General features: G+C 37.0%; 1 protein-coding gene across 34 annotated transcripts in view; it reads right to left on the bottom strand.

Annotated features, from left to right (window-relative positions):
* The window catches only part of Khdrbs2 (KH RNA binding domain containing, signal transduction associated 2), a 570,923-nt gene that overhangs the window by 300,379 nt on the left and 243,535 nt on the right, over positions 1-27,009 (bottom strand). Inside the window, exon 1 of one of the 34 annotated variants that reach the window (XM_087205187.1) lies at positions 6,560-7,253. The exons of the other annotated variants lie outside the window; for them this stretch is intronic. Within the exon in view, the coding sequence (XP_087061313.1) occupies positions 6,560-6,826 (267 nt within the window). The 5' untranslated portion in view covers positions 6,827-7,253. Of the gene's footprint in view, positions 1-6,559; positions 7,254-27,009 lie in introns of those variants that run through there. 34 annotated transcript variants of the gene reach the window in all.

Genomic DNA, 27,009 nt, shown 5'->3' with positions numbered 1-27,009 from the left:
TGCAGTTTCAGCTCTGGGTGGCTGAGGCAGGAGAGCAAGTTCAAGCCCAGTCCAGAAAACTTAGGGAGACCTGGCCTCTAAAGAAAGTTAAAAACAGGGCAAGGATGCAACTTAGACCAAAGGTTCTGAATTCAGTCTCCAGTATACACACACACACAGACACACACACACACACACACACTCACAAAGAAACAAACGAGAGGGCAGGAGGATCCCAAAGCATGGTGTGTTATCTGGAAGGATGATCCAGCACTGGCTCAGTGCTTGGCAGGGTGAAGGCATTCAGCTGCAGGGTCCAGGGGTGGGCTGGGGAGACAGGATTGTAGGCATAGAAAAGAATGACAGAATATAACTGTGGTGGTCAAGTTTAATTGTGCCAATCTGATTGGCTTGGAGGCAGTTAGGGGATTAGTAAAGCATGCTTCTGAGAGTCCCTGGGTGGGTCATGGAGACGTGCCCCAGGGGACTACATCTGGTTTCCTGCCCATCCCCTCTGGAGCTTCCCCTGCTGTGCTTCCTGGTGATGGCAGCTTGGCCACACCCTTCCACCATGATGCTTCCGGCTGGGAACCAGCTACCATGGACTGAATCCTCCAAAACCATAAGCCAAAAAACCTCTTGTTGTTTAGGTTGTGGGTGTCAGGTCTTGTGTTTGAGTGATGAAAAGCTGACTAATGCAATGCCAGGCTTAAGGCAAGCAGGAAAATATTGGTTTGTCTGGGGAATTTAGAGAATGCTACTGTGGTCTGAGCAAGCAGAATAAAATAGAAAGTAAAGACAAATACAGTCTGAGGTAGAAGATGCAGACAGTGATATTGGGCTCTGTATACCATAGCAAAGAACTCCAAAACAGGTGATATGCTGTTTGAAGCGGCTATGTATATTTGAGAGAAGGGGGGCTTCTTTTTGAATTTTGCAAAATAACCAGCTATATTATCAGAAGCAATTGAGACAAGTAGGCTGATAATAATTGTGCAGTTTTTAAGGGATAAAACTACTAAAATAATATTTTTTTAAATTAGATAAATTTAGATAGTAAGCCTTAGTCAGAGAAAGCAAAGGTATGAAGTTGGTGTTCTCTTTTGCTATAACAGGCATGCAAAATATACAACATGATCTACTGTGGAAAACCAGAGCAATTCAAGAAATTCCTATCCCTTATAAAACTATCTAAATTGAAGTGACATATAGGAGTTTTCATTCTACTTATTGCTCTCTTTCCCCTCTTGAATCACACAGAGCTTTGGTATTTCTTCATTATAATAGCTTTTTCAATATAAAATAAATACCATAGACATGTTTTTAAGCTAAAACATTTTCCATCATTTGTTTTCTGGTTTGGACCATGTTGTTCATCATCCTAGACACTCATTTTGATGAATTCTAGTTTGCTAATATTCCTCTTAAGTCTGTCTATAATTTTAGAAGTATTATTTAACCATAGGAGAAAGAAATAACTTTCATGCTATTGAGTCTAGATAAAAAAGTACATAAAGACCAGCTAAGAGGGAATTTCCCAAATGTGACGTCTCTTTAACTTGCAGCCAACAGTGATGTCTAGCATGACCTCATGTGTATTGCTAAATGATCATAAGTAATACCATCGAAATTTCACCATCTGCTGTCACATTTTTAATTGAAACCTCTAGTGAAATGTAGCTCATCTTCAACTTCTTTCTCCTGCAGATTTGGTGAGCATGTCATTGGCTCTCCCATCAAAGCCCACTGATAAAATGACCTTGCTCCAATTTGGGACCTTCTCCTACTTAGCACCAAGTAGATGAATCAGCACTTCAAGGGTTCATCTCACTGCTCAGCAAGCCCTTTATGGCACAATGAAAGGCATATTTGACCTGACTCTGGACTCTAGAGAAAGAAGGTTTTTTCAAAGCTTTTTCCCAACTAACTTCTGGCCCAGGATATATCTCTCTTGGACTCTGATGCCACTCTGCTGCCATGCTCCAAGAATGAATGACCCCACCCCTCAGACACACACAGAACCATGGGGGTGGGGAGCGGGGGAGGGCAACAGCCAGCTCAGAATGCCTGGGGGTTCCAAAGTCTGCTAAGAAATGCTCAGGGCATAGAATCTGGGGCCTCAAATCAAACCAGAATGAACAACTTTGTCTTAGTCATGTTTGTCAAAGTAATGCAAGCATTTGAAGAAAGAGATTATTAATTTTAAAACAGAATTATAGCAATAAACTAAATAGTTTAACTATTGTGTGTACAGTGCTAGAAATAATTTTCTTTTCAATATATTTAAATTCAAAACCTGAATGAAGATGTTGAAAATGTCAAAATATTCTGAAAGACTATCAGTGAAATAAAAAGTCCTTAAATCCGTTTAATTTAGGCAATTTTAAAGAGTGAAAAGCAATTGGATTAATTCACTGAACAAGTGTCTCAACCATCTTGCAATCATACTTCATTGACAAAAGTTTATTCATACTATACTAAGTTGATACTTCTTACACTCCTGAAAAATTCTAGTCAAGAGTTTCTGGAAAGCATCCAATTTCCCCTAACAAAAAAATGAGACTTGTTTTGTAGTCACAAGGTCCATATTTTTGTATTAAAATATTTCATTTCTTCTTTATCTTATGAAAAGACCCATGTTTTTTGGGATTTTCCAGAATGGAAAATAAATTTATTTATCATTTCTTTTTCGAAGTCATGGTTTTAAATGAACACATACATAGAAGTTCCAGGAAATGCTGTATTGGTCTTCCTTTATGGCATTTACTTTTAATTGGGGGGAGTGGGGTGAACCCAGGGTCTCACAGAATGTGCTCTGTCACTGAGTGACATCCCTTGACTTGGTCTGTGAGACTGCACAAGCCAGCTTTGTCCTCCAGCTTTGTTCTCTTCTGACCACCACCATCACCAACATTCAACTGTAATACATGGTGCTGTGTGTTCACATACGTACAACAAAGTATAACATATACAAGTGTACACTGTTTTAATTGCATATAGGATGCTTTAAGATTAGTTATATTTCAAAAATTATCACTTTTTGTTTATATTTTCTCATTTACTTTGTTCTGAACTTATTAGCATTATGCATTTATATGCCGACTAAAATTCTTTCTTGTACCAAACAAATTAGAGATGGATCTGAAAGTACCGAACTATTTCAGTAATGGAAAATCCCCCACTGACCTTACACATTAACCCAGAAAATGACTTGACTCATGTGTGTTAGGGGAAATGTCTGGTCTCCAACTCCCATGGCTCGGTTTTCCATTGCATGTGACCCCTGATTCCAGCCCGGGTGAAAGCTTGCCCAAGTGACTCCTGGAGTGCTCCTAGGGATACATACACTTCCCTGTGTTAGCAGAGGCAACTCCATAAAGAAAACTCTAATGAGCTCTACATTCCTTCTGAGATTGACATGCTATGCTATTACATGTGGAATAGTTTCTGCAAATTCTCACGTGGTCAAGCATCATTATCAGGAACAAAAATGATACACAATTTAAACATGTTTTCAGTGTAGCCCTTTATATGCTGTAGGTACATGTTGCTATGCAGTACATAAAATTATAAATATTTTTACTATTCTCAAGATTACATTAATTTCAATCAACATAAATTAGGTAATAAATCATTACCCCAACAGAGTTTTGGTAATTCTAAAACACACTGAATTTGAAAGCCAGTTAAAAATCAACAGTATAGAAGCTTCTCAAAAAATTAAAAAAAGAATTACCATATGATCCAGCAATCCCACTACTGGGTATGTGTTCAGAGGAAATGAAATTAGTATCCAAGAGGTGTCTGCACATTCGTGTTCATTACAGCATTATTCATAATAGACATGAAAGGGAAAAAAGCATACCTTGATACATGTTCAGCATGGAATGCCATGCAGCCACAGAAAAGGAATGAAACCCTATCACTTGTCACAGCCTGAATGGAGACATTATGTTAAGTGAGTAAGCCAGGAACAGAAAGTCAAGAGTGAGATCGCATGATCTCACTCATATGTGACCCTAAAAAGGTTGATCTCACAGAATTGGAGTAGAATAGTGGGTACCACAGACTGGAGAGAGGAGGGAAGAGAGCAAGAGGAGGGAGGTCACCTATGCATACTAAGTTATCCTTGCATGGGAACAAGAACTTACTTCGGGTGTGCTATATGGTGCCTATGGACAACAATAATGTATAGTGTATTTCAAACAGCTAGAAGAAAGGATTCTGAATATATTTATCTGAAGAAATGATAAATGTTTGATAAATGTTTGAGGAGATATGATCAACTTGATTTAAACCTGCAATGTCTGCATGTGTTGAAGCATCCATGGTACTCTATAAATATACATTTCTATTTTATGTAATAGTTAAAATAAATTTAATGTAAGTTAATTTTTAAAAACCATAGGGCTGTTACATCATAGCAAGATATATTTTGTTTTTAAGAGTTTTTGTACTTTCCATCAAATTCACTGTGTATTTGATAAAAACTTTCTACTAATAAAACAATATATTTAGAGTACTGTAGTATGATTAAATGTAGAAATAAAGTTAGATCTTTTTATTATTGTGTAAATCAAAGGACTTTAAGCAAGTTATTTTCCCATTAATAACAAAGAAAAATAAAAGATAACAGTAAAACAGTATAATAAATAAAGAGTAAAATAATAGCTGGCACAAGTGGATGGCAGCAGTAAATCTAAGTTGTAATAAAGGCAAAATGCAAATAAAAGCAAAATAGAAGAATCAAAATATAGAGAAAGAAACCAGTTAGTTATCAATTATCACTAAAAGAAATGATATATAGGGCCAGGGATTTAGCTCAGTGGTTTCGCTGCCTGCTGTGCAAGTGCAAGGACCCGAGTTTGATCCCTGGTACCAAAAGAAATAGTAAGAAATGATATATAATTGTTGGGTTAGTGATTACTTTGTTCAACATACATAACCATTGTGTGGCATAGCTTCATGTAAATTAATTTTTAAAAGTACTTTTAAAGAAATAAATGCATCTTTTGACCTAATAACTTTTATAGAAAATATGTTACATTTACAGCATATTTTGTAAAATGAGATATCAAAATAGAATCTGCATTTTTTTAAATCTCCCTATGTTGCTGGAGCTGGCCTGAACTTGCAATCCTCCTGAATGGCTGGGGTCATAAGGGAGTACTTTTAACCTTGGATTGAAAGGCAGTTTTGTAGGAAGAAAAACATAAAAATAGGAAAAAAAAATCTGTGCCATATTTTAAAAGTGGCAGAGATTGTGTATCTAAGATTAAATTCTGAGACACCTAACCCTCACAAAGTCAAATTATAGATTAAAGCAAGCAAATGTCCAGAAAGTTTAGTATGTGTAATAATTTAACTGATAGTTTCATTTCTATAGCAAAAAAGGAAAATAAAAATATATACATCTTTGTTTTTTAAAGTATAAGTCTTAGCTTTTTCAAATTACAGTTCAAAAAGTACTACAGATCAATGTATTTGGTTTCTAGTGACACTTTAAAAAGTGAAAAAGATTGAAGTACAACAAGGTAAATAACCACTAATCTCAATTTTTATTCCTGCTAGACTGTAATGCAGCCTCAGAACCCTCCCCAACACAGATTCTAACCAAGTATCAGTTGATTACATTGTAAAGTAAGTAAGAAACTTTTGCCCTCTCTGCACTATTGTTAAGAAAATAAATGACAAAGAGCTCTAGAATTAAACTAGTTTTTGCAAACTTGCTATTGCTTGGTGGAATGATAGCAAAGGGAGGAAAACATACCAGATGGAGCAGCACACAGATTTGCCAGATTTAGTCAGGGTCCTGTGAGTGGGTGGTATTAGTGTTACTCAAATGGATCAGGATGGGGAAAGTATGGTCCTTTAATAGCAAAATAAAAAAACTTGGATATCATGGAATGTGAGGACTATTGAATCAGCCTAAAATTCAGCAGATCCAATTGACATACGCACAAATCAAAAGGAAAAGTTACCAACAGGGACACAGGGTGCTAAAGTTATACACCGAGCACCTAGGTAGGAGACTATGGTGCTGGAGCAGGAAGGCGGGACTGGGAAGTAGCCTTTTGGGAGCATCAGTGTCACCTGAGCAGAGCGCTGTGTCCCTCACCTTACCAAGAAGGGCGATTTAAATGATGAGTGAAATAGAAACACGGGAGCATTTCTAGAACAAAGTCCTTAAAGAACATGCAAATTAGCTCAGCTCAGTTAATGGAGTTAATGGGTCAGCAGCCCCTGTTCTAATTTAAAACCACCAGTGCACCGGAGTTTCATCAGGCACAGGAGTGACACACACAGCATCTGTTATAACTGGAGGTCTGCTAAGAAATCTACTCCGCAAGTTTAAGTAGGTTTATGTCCACTTCGCAGGTATAAAATTGAGGGCAGAACAATCATTTGTGTTTTTACATACTGGGGCTCTTCTCACTGTGAAGCTAGTTATTAGAATAACAGAATGTATTAGAAAAATAAAAATATTTTAAAAATAACAAATACTTGTGAGAACAGCAGTACATAGGTTGCTAACTTGAAAGCGTCAGGGTGGGAAATAAACATGTAAACCAAAACTTACACAGCAAGCCCCTGACTTCTGAACGAGCTCCATGTTGGGCGAAGGTTCATAAGTGGAATTCGTTCCTAAGTCCCACAAAGCGAGTCTCACCCAATCTGACACAGTATACAGCACTTGCTGCTCCGGGCTTCCTATCAGGCCCCTCCAGCTTCTCCTCCTGCTTCCGGACGACTGGGCTCTGAGGAGCCTGGTCGCTCTGCACAGCAGCACACAACAGCACACAGCAGCACACCTTGAGGCGCCTGAGCTGCTCCCCAATCTGTGCATGTCTACAAATGCTCTCAATGCGAGGCCGTCGCAGCTCCAGTGTTTGTTAATTCGGGACTTCCTGTAGCAGTAACAGCCAAGCAAGCTTCAGTGATGTAGCTGGGACCAGGGCTTGGTAAGATCAGGTTCCGACCCCTGGGAAGTGTGTGTGTTTCCAGGGTCTGCGACCCACACACTTTTCAGACTTGTCTGCTTTCACTTCTCCAGTGTCGAGTCTCAGGCTCCCAGAGCAACGCCCACAGCGTTTGTGCAAACCCTAGGTGAACAGGCTGGAAGAGTTTTGTTTCCGTTCTTTGTGCCAACTCCTGATAGGTGGATTATCTCAAGGGTTTTCCTAAATGAGGGCCACTTGAGAAATTATCTGAAAGAAGCAAGTGAACTTGCAAGGCGGAGGAAAGGGAAAGTGAAATCTCAGTGCGGGTAGAGGGTGCCTGCCCTCATCCCTGCTGGCATGCTGGTCAGCAGCCATCAGAAGGAACCCTACTGAGAACATCCTTTTCGCATCTTAAGCATCCCCTGTGGGCATTAAGAAGCTTAATCACCACAGTGACTCTTTTTAAATCAGCCAAAGATATCTGATGTTTCCTTCATGGATCTCCAAGATTTTCTATCATTAAGGCTGGATCATGTGCGACGTAGTGGATGTGAGTACTTATCTTGATATACTGTTGATACCAGAAATACTGAATCAAATAGGAACTACGATTTTTGCTTCATTATATGTCACTCAGCTGGCACTGTGAAACTTCTGTTAAAAATATACTTTCAAATATATTTATTTAATATAAATTCCTATTTTTAACCATTATGGTATCAATAGCAATTATTACATAAATAATGGTCATAAAATTACTTAAAGACCTTTCATGTAAACATCTGCTTTAATTGTTAAATAATACATCTTTTATTTTTAGGTGTTCTGAATATTTATATAATTAAGCATATAAAAATTACTAAAATTATTTTAAAATTTCAAAGATTCAATCAACATTACAAAGAATGTAATATAAATAGCTATGATCACAGAAGGTTCACCTAGTGTATGTCCTTTTTCTGCAATGGCATTTTATAACAAACATAATTTTCTTTGCATAAAGGCATACTTTTAATTAAGGTCAGAGTCTTTATCTGTCTTAATAATGCTGCCTTCAAGTGGTGGGTTCTTTCAAATATAATTGAAATTATTGTTTTTAGTTTGTAAACTGTAATAATATATAAGGAGAACAACAACAAAATAAAATCACATTAAGAAAGAAATTTCCCCATCTAGAAGAATAAAAGAATCAAGAAAATTAATGTAACACTTGTTTATTTTCTACTTCACTAGTCTTTTTTCTCTAGCATTTTAAAAGACTTTGGACTTTAGATCTCTATTAACTTTGATGATATAAAGAATTACATACTGCTTTCACCTAAAATTCCACTCTGGAGAGAATAATTTTTCCAAATGTAATCTGTGAATAAAAATATTTACGCATCTTGATATCTTCATCGAGTTAATATGTATATTTATGAATATTGTATATAATATTAGTCCTATTCTTCTTTTTCCCACCATGCCATAATGAAATTATATTCAAATTTCATATGTAACTATAGCAATAGATATAACTCAGAGGTTTGGCTTAAAATAAATAATAAACAGTACAATTTAACATTCAGTAAATGTTTAATTAATCCTCACGGAATCTCTTCCATTTATAACAATGTATCAACTGTTATATATTATCTGTTACCAATAAAAGTATACATAACTACATTTGCTCTTAGTAGAATACATATGTAATTGTTCTTAAACCACTGTATTAAATAACTTGGCTTCAATCAACAGAACCAAAATAGAATTGTTACAAACTCCAGATAAAGTACAGCTACACTCAACCCACTTAATAAAATTCATATCCACATACATGGATTCTGTATTGCACAAAACATCATGTGCTTGTTAAAATCTACATCATGATAAATTGAAATGACATGAGTTAATTCTAGTTTATGGCTAAGAATTATATGGCTTTTCCTTTTCTTTAAAGGCAAAATCTACATTTTTGTGTTAAGAGATTAAAAATCTGATTACAATTTTAATGTTCTTGTATAAATCTGACAGTAATGGTCATTAATCAGTAGTGTTATCGGTGAAAACATAATAAGTGGAATCTACTCTTTCTAATCAACAAAGTAATACTGTATTTGCAAAAGGACCACTTTAAGAAAGAGGATCAGTTGCATATGCAAATATAACTGCTATGCAGAGACAGTGTTATCAACCTTACCATTTTTATTACTATTTATCTGCTACCATAATTGTTTGAAACCAGTGCAATATTCCTTAATAGATTAAAAGAAAATATTAAGTTTCATTCACACTATAAAAAAGAAAGTATCCCAGTGTGCTTTAGCAGTATGAATAATTAATACTTTGAAGAGCTATCTCCTAAAATATGAATCGACTGTATTGAAATTACAACAAACACAATTTTCAATTCATGGGCTTATTAGCAAAAAGGGAAAATACTTAAGGGCTAAAATTAAATTCAATTTTTAGTAATAAGCTATTGAAAGTGAGTTTGAAAAATGAAGTACACTTAGAAAGTATTTGTTATATTTTAAAATTATAAATAAAGAATAAAAATAACCATATACTCATAAAATTTGAAATGAAAATTAAAAACTCAATGCAAAATAAAAAAAGATAAAATTTAAAAAATAAAAAACAGAACTTTTGAAAATTAAAACTAAAATTAGTAAAATTTAATACTTAATGGGACACCAATTTATAGATGATACAGTTGAAGAAACAAACAGATGTTGAAAATATCACAACTGCAACACAGAGATAACAGAAGATGGAAATCCGATAGCAAGATGAAGAGAACTGGAGAACAGGAAGAGACTACCTGGCATATATTCAAGGACAACTTCCAATACGAAAAAGATGTGGAAGAAGTGAATTTCTGAAGGCTGAGAATCTCAAAGAAAAAATCTGGGTATAAGAGCACATCATATTCAAGATAAAGAAGGGAACTGTGCCTTAGATACAGAGGACAGAAACTGCAGAAGGCAGACTGGCTACACATGCAGTGACCCACATTCATGGACACAGAGAGCAACCAAGGGCATGGAGAGGATAGGGTGGCAATGAAATTCCAAGAGGAAGTGACTGCCCATTAGAAAATATGTGTGTGAGGACTCATTGTGCAAGAGAGAAACCAAGATACAGTTTAGTGTAATGAAAATTATCTATCAAATAAATTGCGTACAGAAATTGCTAAAAAGCATATTTCAAGAAGGAGGAACTGAACTCAAAATGAAGGCCCCAGATGCAAGGAGGAATGAGGGAAGAAATCTGCATAAACATCAGTATTTGATTAGATTTGATCAAAGTGACGCACAAAATAACAATAACACCAAGGTGTGGTTTAGGACACACACACACACACACACACACACACACACACACACACACACACACAGATTCACCAAGCAATGTTAAAGTGTCCTTAATTCCTTCTTGTGTTTGTGGGAAGAGCTATGGACTTTTAGGTGGGCAGAGTAACATTTAAATGGCCTCTCTCTCTCTCTGTCTCTGTCTCTGTCTCTCTTAATGTATTTATATCTATCTATCTATTTTTTTTCGAACACATATATGGAAAATTCAGTAATAAAATTTTTCAATTAATTTAAAAGACAAAATCATAAAGCCTGTAATAAATCAAGATTCTTAAGAATGATGGAAGAAGCATCAAAACATAGCAATAAGTATGAATATTAAGACCCAAATTAGAGGTAGGAGTTGTTGGATTGAACTTCTTTAAAACACGCAGTTTTGTACCATTTACAAGAAACTCAACTAAAACACAACAATAATACTGAAAGTAAAAAAATGGAAAGTTATGACAGAAAGTGTTAATTGAAGAAAGTTTATGTGTACATCATGAATAATGTAAGGCAGAGTGGCTGTTGTTCCTTGGTCAATGTGTCCACTTTTCTACTGTCACGATAGCCACTGGAGCTGGGAGGCCTCCTCAGATAAGAAAGCTACAAACAAGTCCTTTCCAGTCTACTCACAGTTTTCCAAAAATTAATTCTCTTCCAGCTTCTGCTTACTGTTAAATACTTTTTAGCATCTTCAAGTCGATGTTTAAATATTTTGCCTAGTTTTTATAACTGATATTAATTGGAGGACCACTTTACCCTGCCACCATTATCCAAAGTGCTTGAAAGAAAACTACTTTGTTGTTTACATTTAGATATTTTTTCATAAAGTAAATATGCCTTAGCATTTGTTAAAAACAAAAGCATGAATTTCTTTGTCTGCCTGAAGTGTTGATGCCACAGACCACATTTCATTCACGCTTAATTCTCATGCAAACTTTAATTTGCTGAATTAGTCATTATCTCTCAAAAATAAAAAGCTAAACATAAAGTATAATTCACATTAAGAGATACAGGTATGTTAACAAGGAACAAAAGTACACATCATTTCCTCCACTCTCCGGGGGAAATAAAATTCACCACAGAAAGTTCAGAGATGAAAAATGGATGTATGGAGAATGGGGAAATTTTCTGTAAGTCAAACTTTTAATACTATTTGTCAAAATAAAAAGCATAAGCCTCCTGTTTGATATCTTCACACCTATGTCATATTTTAAAGGCATATTTGATGCTGAACCAAAAATGAAACTAGAATACATATATTGTGCTATTTCTCCTGTAAAGTGATATAACCCAGGAGGGGAGCCTGCAAAAGCAAAGAAAATATCACACGCAAATGAATTCCTAATATATAGTAAAAAATTACCGAGCACTGTAGATATGCAGACACGGAGCTCCTTACAAGAAAAATCAATAAAATTCACACATTCTGATTGAAATATTACACAATTTTATCATTTGTTTCATACAAAAGTTCTCACTCAGGAAAAAATGATGCTTGCATGTTGGGTCCCATAAACAAACAACACACAAATTTGAAAGTAAGTATTAAAGAAGTACTTCAGGGTTTGCCACTTGAAATTTTAAAGTGGTAAGTAAATAAGAAACAGTCTTTTTCTACTTACGTGACTGTGAAGAACTTATCTCATATATGTAGTACTAATTTCATTATTGAAAGAGGGCAGAAATAGCTACTATCTCTTTGAAATTCAGTAACATTTAGAATAGCACTCAATAGTTAACTGTGATGGCCATTATTAGCTTTATTATGAATTTACAAATTTTATTATAATCAATACACAGAGGAAACCAATTCCTAAGTAGTACATAACATGTGACCTTGGAGATGGAAGTATCAAAAATCACCAATGAAAAGAATGAGCCTGCATTTGATGGAGTATTTTGCTGGACAGAAAATGTCCATGCTACCTGACACACAAAAGGGAAGATCACATAACTGATTTACACAAAACAAAGCATAAAAGCTGCAAATGCCAACCGTCTGTCATGTCACATGCACTGGAGAAGTTACATTTCCCAATGTAAAATCATACATTGCCAAACTCCTCTTTCAAACCTTGTATGGGAAGAGGGCTCTCTTGATGAGATGATAGTGGGTGACAAACACAGGCTCTAAAGTTAAGCACACTTGAGTGTAAGTCCCAGACCTGCTACCCATACTTACGGACTGACATCTGACAGGCTCTTACATGCTTGCAACCCTCAGATTCTTTATTTGTGACACAGGGTAAGACTTCCCCCTCCCATCTTGCCCGTAAGGATTAAAGGACAGGGCCTATACAATTATGCCAGTGTGGTTTCTGGAACAGAGTTAGCATGAAAAATGGTAGTTTTTATTGATGTTCCCATCATTATTGTTATCCTCAACTGGGGAAAACAGAAAGATAGCCACCCTGTGCCATGAAACTTCAGGGTCTAACAGCTGCTGAGCCCCGGACACCCAGCCTGAAGTAAGGATCCCTCTCCATCTCTGACACATTAAATACAGACTCTTGTGTGGGGTTAGCTGCTATGGAGCATACAATTTCAGAGTATCACTTTGTCATCTAAGCATTATAGCTTTTACTTTCAAAATTGCATGAAATAATTGAGTGCCAAAATAAAAGTATAACAAGGATACTGCCATATAATAGTGCTATAGGTAATAAAATGTAGTGGTGTCTAGAGGTGATTAAAAAAAATCGAAGTACAGGGACCACTGGAGGAGGTTCATGGGACGCTGGGAGCTGCCGTAATTCGGAAGAACTGGTAAGGTACAGGGCAGGATGGGGGATGCAGAAACCGAGTGACCCCAATTCACAAACTGCTGCACTTCACCTGCCTTTCTCTACACTTTGGCTCCACATAATTTTTCTTCAAAAGTAGTGCATTACAGTGTAGTAAGAAAGTATAGGGTTAACTTCTGTGTAATGTTAAATTTGACAATTCTTAGGTTTCTTATGAAAATACTTCAAATCCTAATGGAAAATTAAAGCAGGATTTCCAATATAGTCGAAATTGGGACTTAGGCAAAGTGAAAATATTTTGTGAAAAAAATTAGCAGAAAACTGTATGTATGATTATAATTGATAATTGTAAAGCAACAAAACATGGAAAGATATGACAAAGGCCAAAGGTTATCAATGATTTTTATAAAATATTAATTCATGAGCTTTTCTTAAACTTACACTGTAAATTTCCAAAATGCTAGCTGTTTTGAAATTCATCTTTTAAAAATAAGGCAGCCCGGAAAACTGGCTGAGAACTCGGCTCTCATGTCCCACAGGAACATGCGTTCCTCTCCTCAGACCCTTGCTGGGAGGCTAGCAGTTTGTCTGCCCACATAGGTCTCTGACCACGAGCTCATTACTAAGCAATCCGCAGACGTGCAGGCAGCAGTCTTTGGATCATGTCCACGGCCTCCACAGTGGCCCCGCCAGCCGGGTGAAGGAAGCCGCTGGGCCTGATCTTGTCGGGGTGGCATCTCCCAGATGCCGCAATGAACAGGGCGGACATGGCTGTGACTCCTCCTGTGACGCTGACACAACCTGTCATGAAAGTCAAGTCATTGTACTCACGGCCACGAGCGTTACATTGTGAGTCAAGAGTACAGGACAATGATACCACACTCACTACATTACACTCGCTACACCACATTTAGAACAGAAAGTCCGAAAAGCTTAATAGCATTCAACCAGTGACAAACATTTCATGAAGTAGGGAATGCATTTTAACAATGATTTTTTTCATATACAAAGTTAATTTACTTCCATTCTCATTGAAATCTTATATTTGGCATTTCTTGCAAATAACAATATTTTGAAATAATTAAAATAAATATCTCAGCCAACACCCAAATCTTACAACTACTAACAACAGCATGCCATTTTAAAAGGTAGCTGAGGCCTTTCTACTTTGCTAGCCAATTCCACTTAACCTCATGAAAGGGTGCAGAGGAGGAGGAGGAATGTGAGTTAACTGACTTTTTATCATTCAGGCTTCGGCCCCGATAGAGGCAGACTGGAGAAGGTTCTTGAGATCATTGTGTCTGATTCTAAGGGCCAGGTCTGAGTAACCCAGTGACTCCCATAACGTGGTCCCTCTTTCAGGGAAGGAAGTTGGCATGGAAATGGTGTAGTCCTTTCCTTACACTGTACATACTAAGGAGCAACGTGCTGCAATTTAACTATAAGATATTGCTTTCTCAAAAAAAAATTGCTTTCTTTTCTCTGCTAATTTTATTCTATATTACTGGCAGAGCTCTTTTAGACTCATTTAGGCAGATTTAACAATGTACATATCTCATGCCTATTAAAATAAATATTAGCAAAATACAGTGATTTGGGTATTGCTAAATGATTTCTTATGAAGCACCTATCTTTTCTGAATGTCTTGTCAATTCAGAGTCACTGCTCTCTGTTTTGTGGCATAAATATTTAGTTAGCTTTTGCTGAGTTACAACTGCCTGAAACTCAGTGGCATAAATGATAAGCACACACTGTCCTGCCTCTGTGGTCAGCAAGGGGCTCGCCATGCAGCTTTGCAGATGTGGCCCACCTGTGAGTCAGGAGGTGGCTGGCATTAGTGGGCCGAGGTTGCTTGAGGCCATGTGTCACATCCTGTGTGTCTCCTCCATTAGCGGCTGAGAAGGATTGCTAAGTGCATAACATAATGGGCAAGAGAACAGCTCCTTCAAGCCCGAGTGTACATCGCACCTAACAATTCCTCACTGGCCAAAATGAGGAGCCAGCGTCAAGCTGTAGGCCAGAGCGAGGCAGTTTCAGGGTGGGCTCTGTAAAGTGGGGGCACAGTAGAAAGGCGAGCACAGAGCAGGTGAAGGCAAAGGGTCATCAGCTCAGTCTGCCCACCCGCCCCTCGCCAGCAGGAACAGGCAAAGAATTAGCACTTCTCAAAAACAAATTCCAGCTTTGTCCTCTTGGATTTCTTCTAAAATAAATTCACAAATGTTGAAGCTCACAAGCAGGCAGTGACAGCTATATCATGACTGCTGCTAGGCTTTTCATGTTATAATACACATCCAAATTCCAGAAATGTAGAAACATGAAAAATAAGCATGCTAGAATTAATGACATATACGCAAGGTACGGAACTTAGCACTCCCAAATAATGTGCAATGTGGTAAATTCCTAGTATAATTCTAGGACGATATTTGCCTCCCTGGACTAACTGCTATTTTTGTCCTTTCTAACCACAATGCTTATACCAACTATATTACAGGAAACTAAACTTCAAATTGGGCTGGATAAGGTGATGCTAATATTCTTGGCTAGCGCATTTACTCCCCTTTATCTCTACAGTTTGTGGTTACTCTTTAGATTTGTTGTGATGGCTCCATTTGATACAGACCCCTAGAGCTCTTGTAGCAATTCCTGCCACACACTGAGTGCTCAATCTCTGTTATCCCTGTAACTATTTCAGTATTTTACACTGTGTTTATTGTAAACTCTCTCAAGGTACTATGAGAGAAACTGTGATCCTCAAATCTGAAATTGTTAGAACTTCTTCTAAGGGTAGCATAGATTTAAAGTGACCCAGAAAGAGACTGAGGGCCATATTTTCTCAGCAGGAGAGAGCCGTCCTAAGGGTTAATAAGAATAAGCAAGTGAGAACCTGATCTGACTTGAACCCTGGCGCTGACTGCTCCCCAGATCTTTAGACATCATAACAGTTTTCTCCTTGGTGGTCCATGTGGACAGCAGCAAGCCACTAAACTGAGGTCTGCAGGGCAGCTCTGCCTGACAGCTACTGTTCATCTTGCCTATTACCAGGAGTTATCTTACTGGTCCTTCTTGCTCACTATCATGGCTATCGGGCTTCTGTGGATTTGATTCTCAACACAGCCTACAAAGCCTTGCATTTCTGTCTCCAGCACTCTTGTCTTCTAGTTCAAATCCCCAGCATAATTGACCAGCCCAACGAAGGCACTGCCCAGCTGCTTTCCTGCTTGTACTCTTATCCATGCAAAATCCATTTTCACTAAACAGTTGTGCTTTAAAATACAAATCAAATTCACCTCAAATTCTTCCTATTGGGCTTAAAGTAAAACAAAACTCTCCTTTCTGGCTTACATACCCTATTGATTAGGTTATCAAAAATTATGTGTTTAGTACAATTTGAAATCACAACTAAACCAGTTTTATCTAAGTTATGATTATTGTTGCATTATTATTACAAAAACAAGGCGGTACAGGACAAAATCCTACAGGACACTGCCTCACTTCAGGACACTGCCTCACTTCAGGACACTGCCTCACTTCGTATTATGTTCCATGTCTTGCTAGTGTGAAGGTCACGCTTAACATTCTTAAGCTTTAAGGATTCAGTTTCCATACATGTAGAGATTCTTCAGAGAGACTTGTGAGGATTGAACTGGATTACACATACATTTATTAATGGATGCTCAGCCATAATAAGCACATGATAAATGACTGTAGCTATTATTACACTACTTAATGAAGAGCTATCATTGAAGATTCATAGCATAGTTTGGAAAGAATTAATTGGAAGGTACAAATGAGACAGTCAAAAAATATTAGCAAAGCCTTATAGATGGCAGAGATGTGAACAGAGAGAGGTAGCAAAGAGTTTAGCGGTGAGGGGCTAGGTCACAGCTGGGAGCACAAGAAGCAACAAGATAAAAATCTGGGGGCCTCAAACCTTACACCTTAAAATGTAATTATTTTCCTTTAAAGAGATATTTTGAAATCAACGGACTTAATAAAATGAGTTAGATCATTTCAGTTAAAATCAAATTCATCCCTTAACAGAAGTATTTGAAGATAAAAAAATTATACAACACCCAGAAGCTGTAATAAGTCTTTAAAATATTTTAATTATCATTTTTTTATTTTTAAAATTTTTTTCCCCATTAAGTTTATTGGTACATTTTAGGTATACAATATGATGATATTCATCATTGGGAATTTGTACCTTTACTTGATATATCTTGGTTCTTATTTTTTTCCCCATTCCCCTGCCCTCCCTTCAACCCCTCCACCCTTCCCTATTTACAAAGACTTTGTTTCTGTTTTTTCCTTTTCTCATATTTATTCCTTTCCCTTCTTTCTTTTCCCCTATCCCTCCCACTTCCCTTTCCCCTTCGAAACTTTTCTTTGTATTTCACAATTATCTGTTATACAGTTTGATCCTCATTTACACTTTCAGTTTCTCACACCACAGAAACGATATGGTACTTACACATGTGTGTCCTATTTATTTCACTTAAGAGTATGGCCTCCATGTGCATCCATTTAGATATAAATGTCTCTAGTTTCTCATTCTTTATGGCTTAGTATTCCATTTTACTAAGAAAAACTTATTGTTTTGCAGAACTGGAGACTGAACCCAGAGCCTCATGCTGGCTAGGCAAGCACTGTATCACTAAGTACACACCCAACCTACTATGTTTAATTCACTTTTGAGACAGAGTCTCACTAAGTTGCCCAGGCTGGCCTCAAATTTGGGATCCTCCTGCCTCAACCTCCTGAGTAGCTGGGCTTGCAGATGTGTGCCACCAAGCCTGTGAAATAAGTCTTTAACGTATCAAATGAAGTTTCTCTGGGAAGAATATTAATCTTGAATTTAATCAAGTAAGTGTCACATATAATGACTATTAACGTTAAACTCAATTAGCAGAAGTATTGATGGAATCAAGTGTTAATTTTAGTTGAAAATAACTTTTGTGACAAATATTTTCATTTTAAGATATCAACACAAGCACATTCATACCTAGATGGAGCAGATAAATAGGCAGATTACAAAAGTCCCCAGACTTCATCCCCAGAGCTCCCTGTGGGCCTGACAGGCATTGACAAGGCACAGTTGGGGAAGTCAGTCTCTCCCTCCAAGAAGGCTGGAAAACCAGAGGAGTTTGCAGTCAGAAATAGAACCCAGCCACCCTGGGGAGGTCTCGGTGACACTGCACAGGGTCCCCCAGTGACCCAACCATGCTGCAGAGTACCAGAGCCACTGTCTGGCTGACCCAGGGACCCCTTACCTGTGCTCCTGTGCCTGACGGGGCCTGGACCAAGTCTGCAAAGGAGGTCAGTGCCCAGCTCCTGAGGAGGAAGCAATGACCTCAGGGTGCACTAGCTCAGCATGCCTGCACTGGCTGGTCCATGTGTCTGAGGATATTTGCACCAACAGAAGATGCCAGTCTATGGTTTTGCCTTCACTTATTCCTCCAGGATACTCCATGGTCCCGGAGTCACCAGTCTTTCTTTTTCCTCATCAAACACTTCTGAGGTGCACCCTATTCCTGACAAATTCTTCCTTTCTGTTCAAAGTTGCCACCCAAGCAACATTTTAAAAATATTTTTATTGTGCTATATTGCCAGCCCTTTTTCAGTTTTATTTTTCTACAGAATCTTGCTAAATTGCCAGACTGACCTCAAACTTGGGATTCTCCTGCCTCAGCCTGCTGAGTAGCTGAGATTACAGGTGTGTGTCACCATATGTAGCCCCAGAAGTTTCTCTATGTAATTTTACCTCCTCTCAGACAGGAAGTTCTGCTGTGCTACTCCTGATACTTTCAGTGTCCTGATCTCTTAGGATTACAGTAGCCAAATAATAGAGGCACAGTATCTTTGATGACTGCTGCTCAGCCTGGGAATGCCATGTACTTAGAGAACCCTCAGCCACATCTTGCAGTGACTCCATGAGGCATGGCACTGTCTGCGGGCAGTGCACTGCCTAATATCATGTCACAGTCACGGTATGATGTTGTACACTGGTAACACCACACTGTTTAGAAATGGAAAGATTTACACTTTTTCGTGGGGATGGGAAGGGAGACTTTGTGAGACAGGAGGGAGGGGAAGGAAAAGGAAAAGGGATCAAGATGCAGTATGTAAATCTACCAATCCCCCATGATGAGTGTATTTATTGTTTGAATATACATTAATACAAAGTTTTAAAAATAAATACAAAGATACAAATACTCACCAAAGGCACTGATATAGCAAGTGGCAGCGAAGCAATTCAAAACCAGGAACAGTTAGAAGAGACACTAATACCCAAGAAGCAGAGGAGTAGAAATCCCAACCACTCTTGCACCTCTTCCTAGGTTACAGAGCTGTTGTGCATGCCCAGCCTCACTGTAGGCTTGGGACCAAAGGGTCTGAAAACTAAGTGTTTCACTGCAGTGACATATGAATGACACTATCAATTACTATTTCTAAGAAAATATTATTAAAACATGGGATTAAATATGTGGTTTATATAGTAATAGCAAAACTATTTTAATGAAATAAGTACTAATTCTCCACCTAATTCTTAGGTATATCTGCTTGTAACATTCTTTTCCACTCTTCAATATATGAGTTTCATGTAAGTTTGATAAAAATTCTTTTAGTTTATCATAAGTAATGGGTGAATACACTGGGCGATTTTGTTTCATGTCCTCCTGGGGAAAAAAAGATGTTTTCTTTGTGGATTTAAAAAAAAAACCTGTCCTTTTAATTGAGTTTTAGTTTTATCAGGGGAATCCTATTTGTCAAAATGCAAGCTCCAAATTGTTCAGTGAATAAGTAAAGAATAGCTGTTACCTAGGAGTCTAGACATAACATTAACTGTTATCTGATTTGCTTTGAACACTGTACAATATTATTGGCTAGATAGAGTATGAGTAACAAACTAGAAAATAGAAAAATAATTTCAATTGCATAGCTAGGAAGATATAAAAATATAATTTAAGCAACATGAAATTCAATGACTCTAGTAGCATGACATTGAATATTCATGTTAAATAATTTAAAATATTTTATTTGATTTCTAAAATCATTTCCTTCTTAAACTGAAAACTCTTAAATTTACTTCTGTCTAGTTATAAAATACAAGAACTATTTTCAAGCATATGTAAATATTTTTGAGAGCTATGAAATTTTCATATATTTAATAATTATATAATTTTCATAATAAGAATCTAGTTTCATTTAGGAAGATTTTTAATAATAAAGATTTACTTGAAAATCTATTCTCTTTTCTTTTACCAACTTTGATCTCTTACGGTGGTTTTATGCTCAGCCAAAAATTTATTCATAGAAAGGCTACAAACATTTACAATGACCAAACATGATCAGTAAAGGGTCTAGGGCTGGCATGGAGGATGCTGATACAAAAAATAATACATGCTAAAATGAGGCTTTCCATTTTTGATCTTTCATTTTTAAATAAAACAATTATTATATTGTGGTTTTCATGATACTTAAGAACACAGTTCATATAAAAACATTACAGAATAATTTTTTATTTATATAATGTGAATTTTAAGGATAAAGAAAAGAAACATTTGCTAAGTGTCACATAGCATGAAATAGGAGAACCTGTCCTAGAATCCACATCCTTCTCTACTTGTGAAAGAAAAGAGGTGATGAGATAGGGGCATGTTCATATCTGTACTGTTTAACTTATTACCAAACAGTTAAAATGTCAGAGTTAAATTATAGTACAGATGATTGATCTCACAGACAAATATACAACATTCCTTCCATTAAGTAGCTGCAAAATTAATATTCTTCTCATTAGCACATGAGACACTGCAGGGGAGCACAATATTGCTTATGCCCAAAGCAGGCTGTAAGCAGTGCAGGCTGTAACAAGTTAACCCACAATTGGCTTGTTTTAAGAAGTGAATCCAGCTACAGCCTACGTAACAAGATCAGAGTAACTCACACCCAAATTTCATTCCCACAATTAAAACCTTCTTAACTAGAAGGACAATGTTCTAATTACAACCATATATTTTGGTTTTTCTGTTCCTAATTTGAGAATGGTTTGTCTTGTTCTTTTTGAGCCTCGCTTACATTAGTTTTCATAGAAACAGCACAATTGCACATCCTTGCATATATGTCTGCCCTTGCATGTAGCTTGCCTTTACCCCATTTGTTTACCAACAAAAATCAGTGGTTTGGTCTGGCCAGGGCCCTTGTTAGTTGCACAAGTATTGGTCATCCTGGCATCCACTTTCTGTCTCTCTTAGTTCTGTCTTTTATTTTTACTCAGGCCTGCATCATACACTGAATAGGAGACGGGAGCCTACTGCAGAGGTTTCCAGTAACATTTCAGGGGTCCCCAGTAGAACATTTTCCAGAAAGATCATATATGCTCAAGAATTTTTTTAAAAATTAAAACCATATTAAGTACATTTTCCCACCATGTTATGGTTATATTTAGATGTCTCCACAAACCCACATGTGGTATAGGCAGTTTTCAGGGTGGCTGGATCTAGACTGTGTGACACTGGAATTGATTTGTGATCCAATGCTAGGCACAAGGACTATAGGATGAAAACTCTGGAAACTGTAGACACACATGAAAATTAAATATCTTACTCTTGAACAATGAATGGAGCAAGGAAGAAATCAAGAAGGAAATTAAAATATAGCTTAAAACAAATAATGGTGGAGATGCAGCATATCAAAACATGGGATTCAGCAAAAGCTGCATTAAGAGGGAAGTTTATGGCAAACAACATCTACATTAGAAAAGTAGAAAGAGCTCAAGTAAATAAACTATTGCTAAAACTCAATGAGCTAGACACAAAAGAACATATCAAACCTAAATATAGTAAATGGAAACAACAGTAAAGAGTAGAAATAAATGAAAGTGAGACTTCAGAGAAAAATTCAAAAGATCTATGAAGCAGATAATTGGCTATTCAAAAGACAGACAAAACAGACCCTTAGCTGAAGTAGGAAAAAGAAAGACAAGAAACAAATAAATCAAATTTACAATAGAAAGGGAGACATCACATCTGACACCATAAAAGAAAAATACAATGAATCTTTAGAGCTTGTTTTGAATAACTATATGCTGACAAACTCATAACCTAGAAGAAATAAACAAATTCCTGGACATACAGACCTTACTAAGATTGAATCACAATGAAATAGAAAACCTGAACAGGTAAATAACAATTCCGGAGATTTGGTCAGTAATGAAAAGTCTTCTATCAAAGAAAATCCCAGGCTTCATCACTGATTACTACCAAACATTTACAGAATTACACTGATTCTTCCTAAATTTTTACAAACAATGGAAAAGGACAGAATAATTTCAAAGTCAGTGTATGAAGCCAACATTACCTAGTCTCAAAGCCATGAAGATACAACAAAAAAGGAAATTATAACAGAAATTAAAGTTCTCTTGATGCACAGATATATAATTCTCAATAAAATACCAACAAAGTAAACAAGAGTATTTCGACAAGATTATATTCATCATGATCATGTGCTAATCACTCCAGAGATGCAAGGCTAGCTCATGATAGTGTGATCTGCCATACCAATAGAATGAAGGAAAAACATGCCACAGCTCCCAACACAGAGGAAGCTTCCAGGTCAGTGTGTTATAGCTCCCAGTACAGAGGAGGCTTCCGCATAGGTGTGGCAGAGCTTCCAGAGCAGAGGAGGCTTTCAGGTCAACATGCCACAGCTCCCAGTGCAGAGTAGGAGGCTTCCAGGCCAACCTACCACCACTTGCAGCACAGAGGAGATGAGCCGCATGGGCGCCAGCAGCATCACCACCCCCACCCACACCACACCCTCCTGTCGAAATGAGAAGACACATAAACAAGCCTCAGAACTAGACTTCCAGATAACCTACAGCAACCCCAAAGGGAAACGAGATCAACACTCTGATATTTAACCACCTGCACTCCCTGAACTACCAACAAAAAAGGATCTGGAAAAAACAAAATTGGAAATAATTTCTCACATAACAGCAGAGATTGTGACCATAGTGAGAGACATCATTAATAAATCTAGAGAGGACAGAGATTAAAAAATAGAGGAGCTGAGGAACATGATGGAATCCCAACATAGGAAAAATCATGGAATCCATAAAAGAGATGCAAACAGATTTCCTAGAGATCAAAAAATCCACTGAAAGTCTGTGCAGCAGAATGAGCCAATGTGGAGACAGAATTTCAGATACAGAAGATGATTGCAATTAGTGACCAGGAAAAGAAAATTTTCTTTAAAATTATAAGGGTCCACAAGAAATCAATCCAGCAACTGCTACATGATGCAAAGAAGAATAACCTAAGACTGATTGGAGTCAATGAAGAAACAGGGGAGAGTGCAGATGACACAAAAAACTGTTCACAGAAGTGATGGCAGAAAACTTCCCAAGCAGAGGAAAAGAACTTGACATACACATAAGTGAGGCATATAGGATTCCAACTAGCCTTGGTAAAAAAAAATTACACATAGGCATACAATTCTTAAGATTCCAGAAACCCAACAGAAGAACAAAGTTCTACAAGCAGTTAGAGAAAAGAAACAAATCACATACAAAGGAAAGCCCATCAGAATCACAGCAGACTTCTCAATGCAAACCCTCAAGTCAAGAAGAGGTTGGAATGATGTATTTCAAGCCCTAAAGGAAAACAACCTCCAACCCAGATTGATAAACCCTACAAAACTATCTTTCAAAATTGATGCAGAAATAAGATACTTTCATGACAAAGAGAACCATAGGAGCTTCACGAATACCAAACCAGCACTCCAAAAAATTTTAGACAAAATTCTAGGACAAGACAATGAGGATCACAACCACAGGAAGCCCAAAAGAATGAATCTACCAGGCACAACAAGAAATTAAAAGCAAAGAAGGAGAATCCAACAAAAAGAAAAAATCATGACAATGATAACTCAATACGTATTAGCTATAATCATCAATGTTAATAGTTTCAATTCACCAATCAAATGAAATAGACTGGCAGAATGGGTCAAGAAGCAAGATCCAACAATATGCTGCCTACAACAAACACACTTAAATTCAAAAAGAAACTCATAGACTGAAAGTTAAAGGGTGGAAAACAATACTCCACGTGACAGGAACATGGAAAAAAGCAGGAATAGCTATCCTCTTTGCAGACCAGGTGGGTTTCAAACGAACACTGGTGCAGAGAGACAAAGAAGGGCATGAGATCCTTGCAAAAGGAACAGTCCAAGAGGAAGATATGACAACCATGAATATCTATGCACCGAACAGTAGTGCACCCAACTATATAAAACAAATATTAACGGATATGAAAAATCATATAAGAACTAATACAGTAGTAGTGGGAGAACTCATTACCCCATTGTCACAAATAGATAGATCAACTAGACAAAAAACAAGCAATGAAATACTAGAACTCAAACTCTTGAACAAATGAACTTAACAGATGTGTACAGAGTGTTCCACACCACAAAATCAGAATACACATTCTTTTCAGCTCCACACATGTCATTCTCCAAAATAGACCACACACTCGCTCACAGAACATATTTAGGTAAGTGCAAAGGAACTGAAGTCATCCCCTATATATCATCAGACCATAGTGTGATGAAATTAGAGATCAATAGCAAAAGAAACCGCAAGAATTTCATAAACAAATGGAAATTGAACAACACACTTCTGAATAGCCAATGGGTCACACAGGAAATTAAAGAAGAAATTAGAGAGTTCTTTCAATTAAATGAAAATGACAATACAATATATTGGTATCTATGGGACACAATGAAAGCAGTCTTATGAGGGAAATTCATAGCAGTGAATACTCATATTAGGAAAACACAGTGAGCCCAATTAAACAACCTGATGCTAAACCTCAAGCTTCTAGAAAAAGAAGAGTAGGACAAACCCGCAGCCCATAGAAAGGAGAAAATTATAAAGATCAGGGCAGAAATCAATGCAATGGAGATGAAGAAAACAATACAAAAAAAAAATCAATGAAGCCAAGAGTTGGTTCTTCAAAAGAATAAACAAAATTGACACACACTTAGCCAATCTTATCAGAAAAAGGAAAGAAAAGGCCCAAATCTATGCAATTAGGAATGAAAGGGGTGAAATTACATCAGACCCAGCAAAAATCCAGAGGATCATCAATACCTGCTTTGAGAACCTATATGCCAATAAGATGGACAACACAGAAGAAATGGACAGATTCCTAGACACGTATGAATTACCAAAGTTGAACGAAGAAGACCTAAAAATTCTAAACAACCCAATATCAATCCATGAACTTGAAAACATAATTAAAAACTTACCAAGCAAGAAAAGCTTGGGTCCTGCTGGCTTCACTGCTGAACTTTACAAGACATTTAGAGAGGAACTACTGCCACTACTGTTTAAACTCTTCAATGAAATTGAAAAGGAAGCAATAGTCCCGAATACTTTCCTGGAAGCAAGCATCATCTTGGTTCCCAAAGCAAAGAAAGACCCAACTGAAAAAGAGAATTATAGGCCAATCTCACTAATGAACATAGATGCAAAAATCCTTAATAAGATAGTGGCAAATAGAATGCAGAAGATCATCAAGAAGATCATACACCGTGATCAAGTGGGATTCATCCCAGGGATGCAGGGATGGTTCAACATATGCAAATCAATAAATGTACGACACTATATCAATAGAGCCAAGGACAAAAACCATATGATCATCTCAATAGATACAGAAAAAGCAGTTGACAAAATACAACACGCCTTTATGATAAAAATCCTATAAAAAATTAGAATAGATGGTCTCTACCTCAGTCTGATAAAAGCCATCTATTAAAAACCAACAGCCAATATCATACTGAATTGTCAAAAACTGACATCTTTCACACTAAAATCAGAAACAACACAAGCATGTCCACTATCACCACTCCTGTTCAACATAATTTTGGAAACATTAGCCACAGCAATTAGACAAGAGAAAGAAATAAAAGGAATTAAGACAGAAAATGAAGAAGTCAAATTGTCATTATTTGGAGATGACATGATACTCTATATAGAAGACCCAAAACACTCCATCAAAAGTCTTCTAGACTTAATACCAAATTCAGAAAAGTAGCTGTATACAAGGTCAACACAAAAAAATCAATATCTTTCCCCTAGAAGAACAACAGACTCACTGAGAAAGAAACAGATAAACAATTCCTTTCACAATAGCATCAAAAAAACTGCAATACATAGGAGTCAACCTAAAAAAAGAAATCAAAGACCTCTTCTCTGAAAACTATAGCACTTTGAAAAGAGAGATTGAAGTCAATATCAGAAAATGGAAAGACATCCCTTACTCCTGGGTAGGAAGGACCAACATAGTGAAAATGGCCATAATTCTAAAATTGCTATATAGATTCAATGCAATCCCGATTGAAATCCCAGAAGCATACTTCATGGGCCTTGAGAAAAAAAATCCAAAAATTCATTTGAAATAAGAAGAGACCCAGAATAGCAAAAGCAATTCTAGGTACCAGAGGCATGGCTGGGGGTATTACAACTGCCACCTTGAAACTACACTACAAAGCTACTGTGATAAAAACAGCATGGTACTAGCAAAAAACAGACCTGAGGAGCAGTAGAACAGATTAGAAGATACAGAAACAATGCCAGACACACTCAGCCACCTCATCTTTGACAAAGGAGTCAAACACCCTCACTGAAGGAAAGATACCCTCTTTAATAAATGGTGCTGGAAAAATTGAGTTTCAACTTGCCAAAAACTAAAACTAGATCTGTATCTCTCACCATGCACTCAACTAAAATCAAAATGGATTAAAGATCTAAATATTAAAATAGAAACAATGAACGCGCTGGAACAGAGGTTAGGCAGAACTCTTGAAAACATTGGTGTAGGAAAAGATTTTATGAACAAAACCTCAGTTGCCCATGAACTAGCACAAACAATCAACAAGTGGGATTTCTTCTTACTAAAAAGCTTCTGTAGAGCAATAGAAACCACCAGCAGTGTGAAG

Source organism: Heterocephalus glaber, unplaced genomic scaffold (genome assembly GCF_053883595.1).
Source record: "Heterocephalus glaber isolate CG9 unplaced genomic scaffold, H.glaber_assembly_v1.0 deba00000594, whole genome shotgun sequence".
NCBI lineage: Eukaryota > Metazoa > Chordata > Mammalia > Rodentia > Bathyergidae > Heterocephalus > Heterocephalus glaber.
The sequence above is the reverse complement of the archived record's forward strand: the minus strand, read 5'-3'. Positions and strand labels throughout refer to the sequence as shown.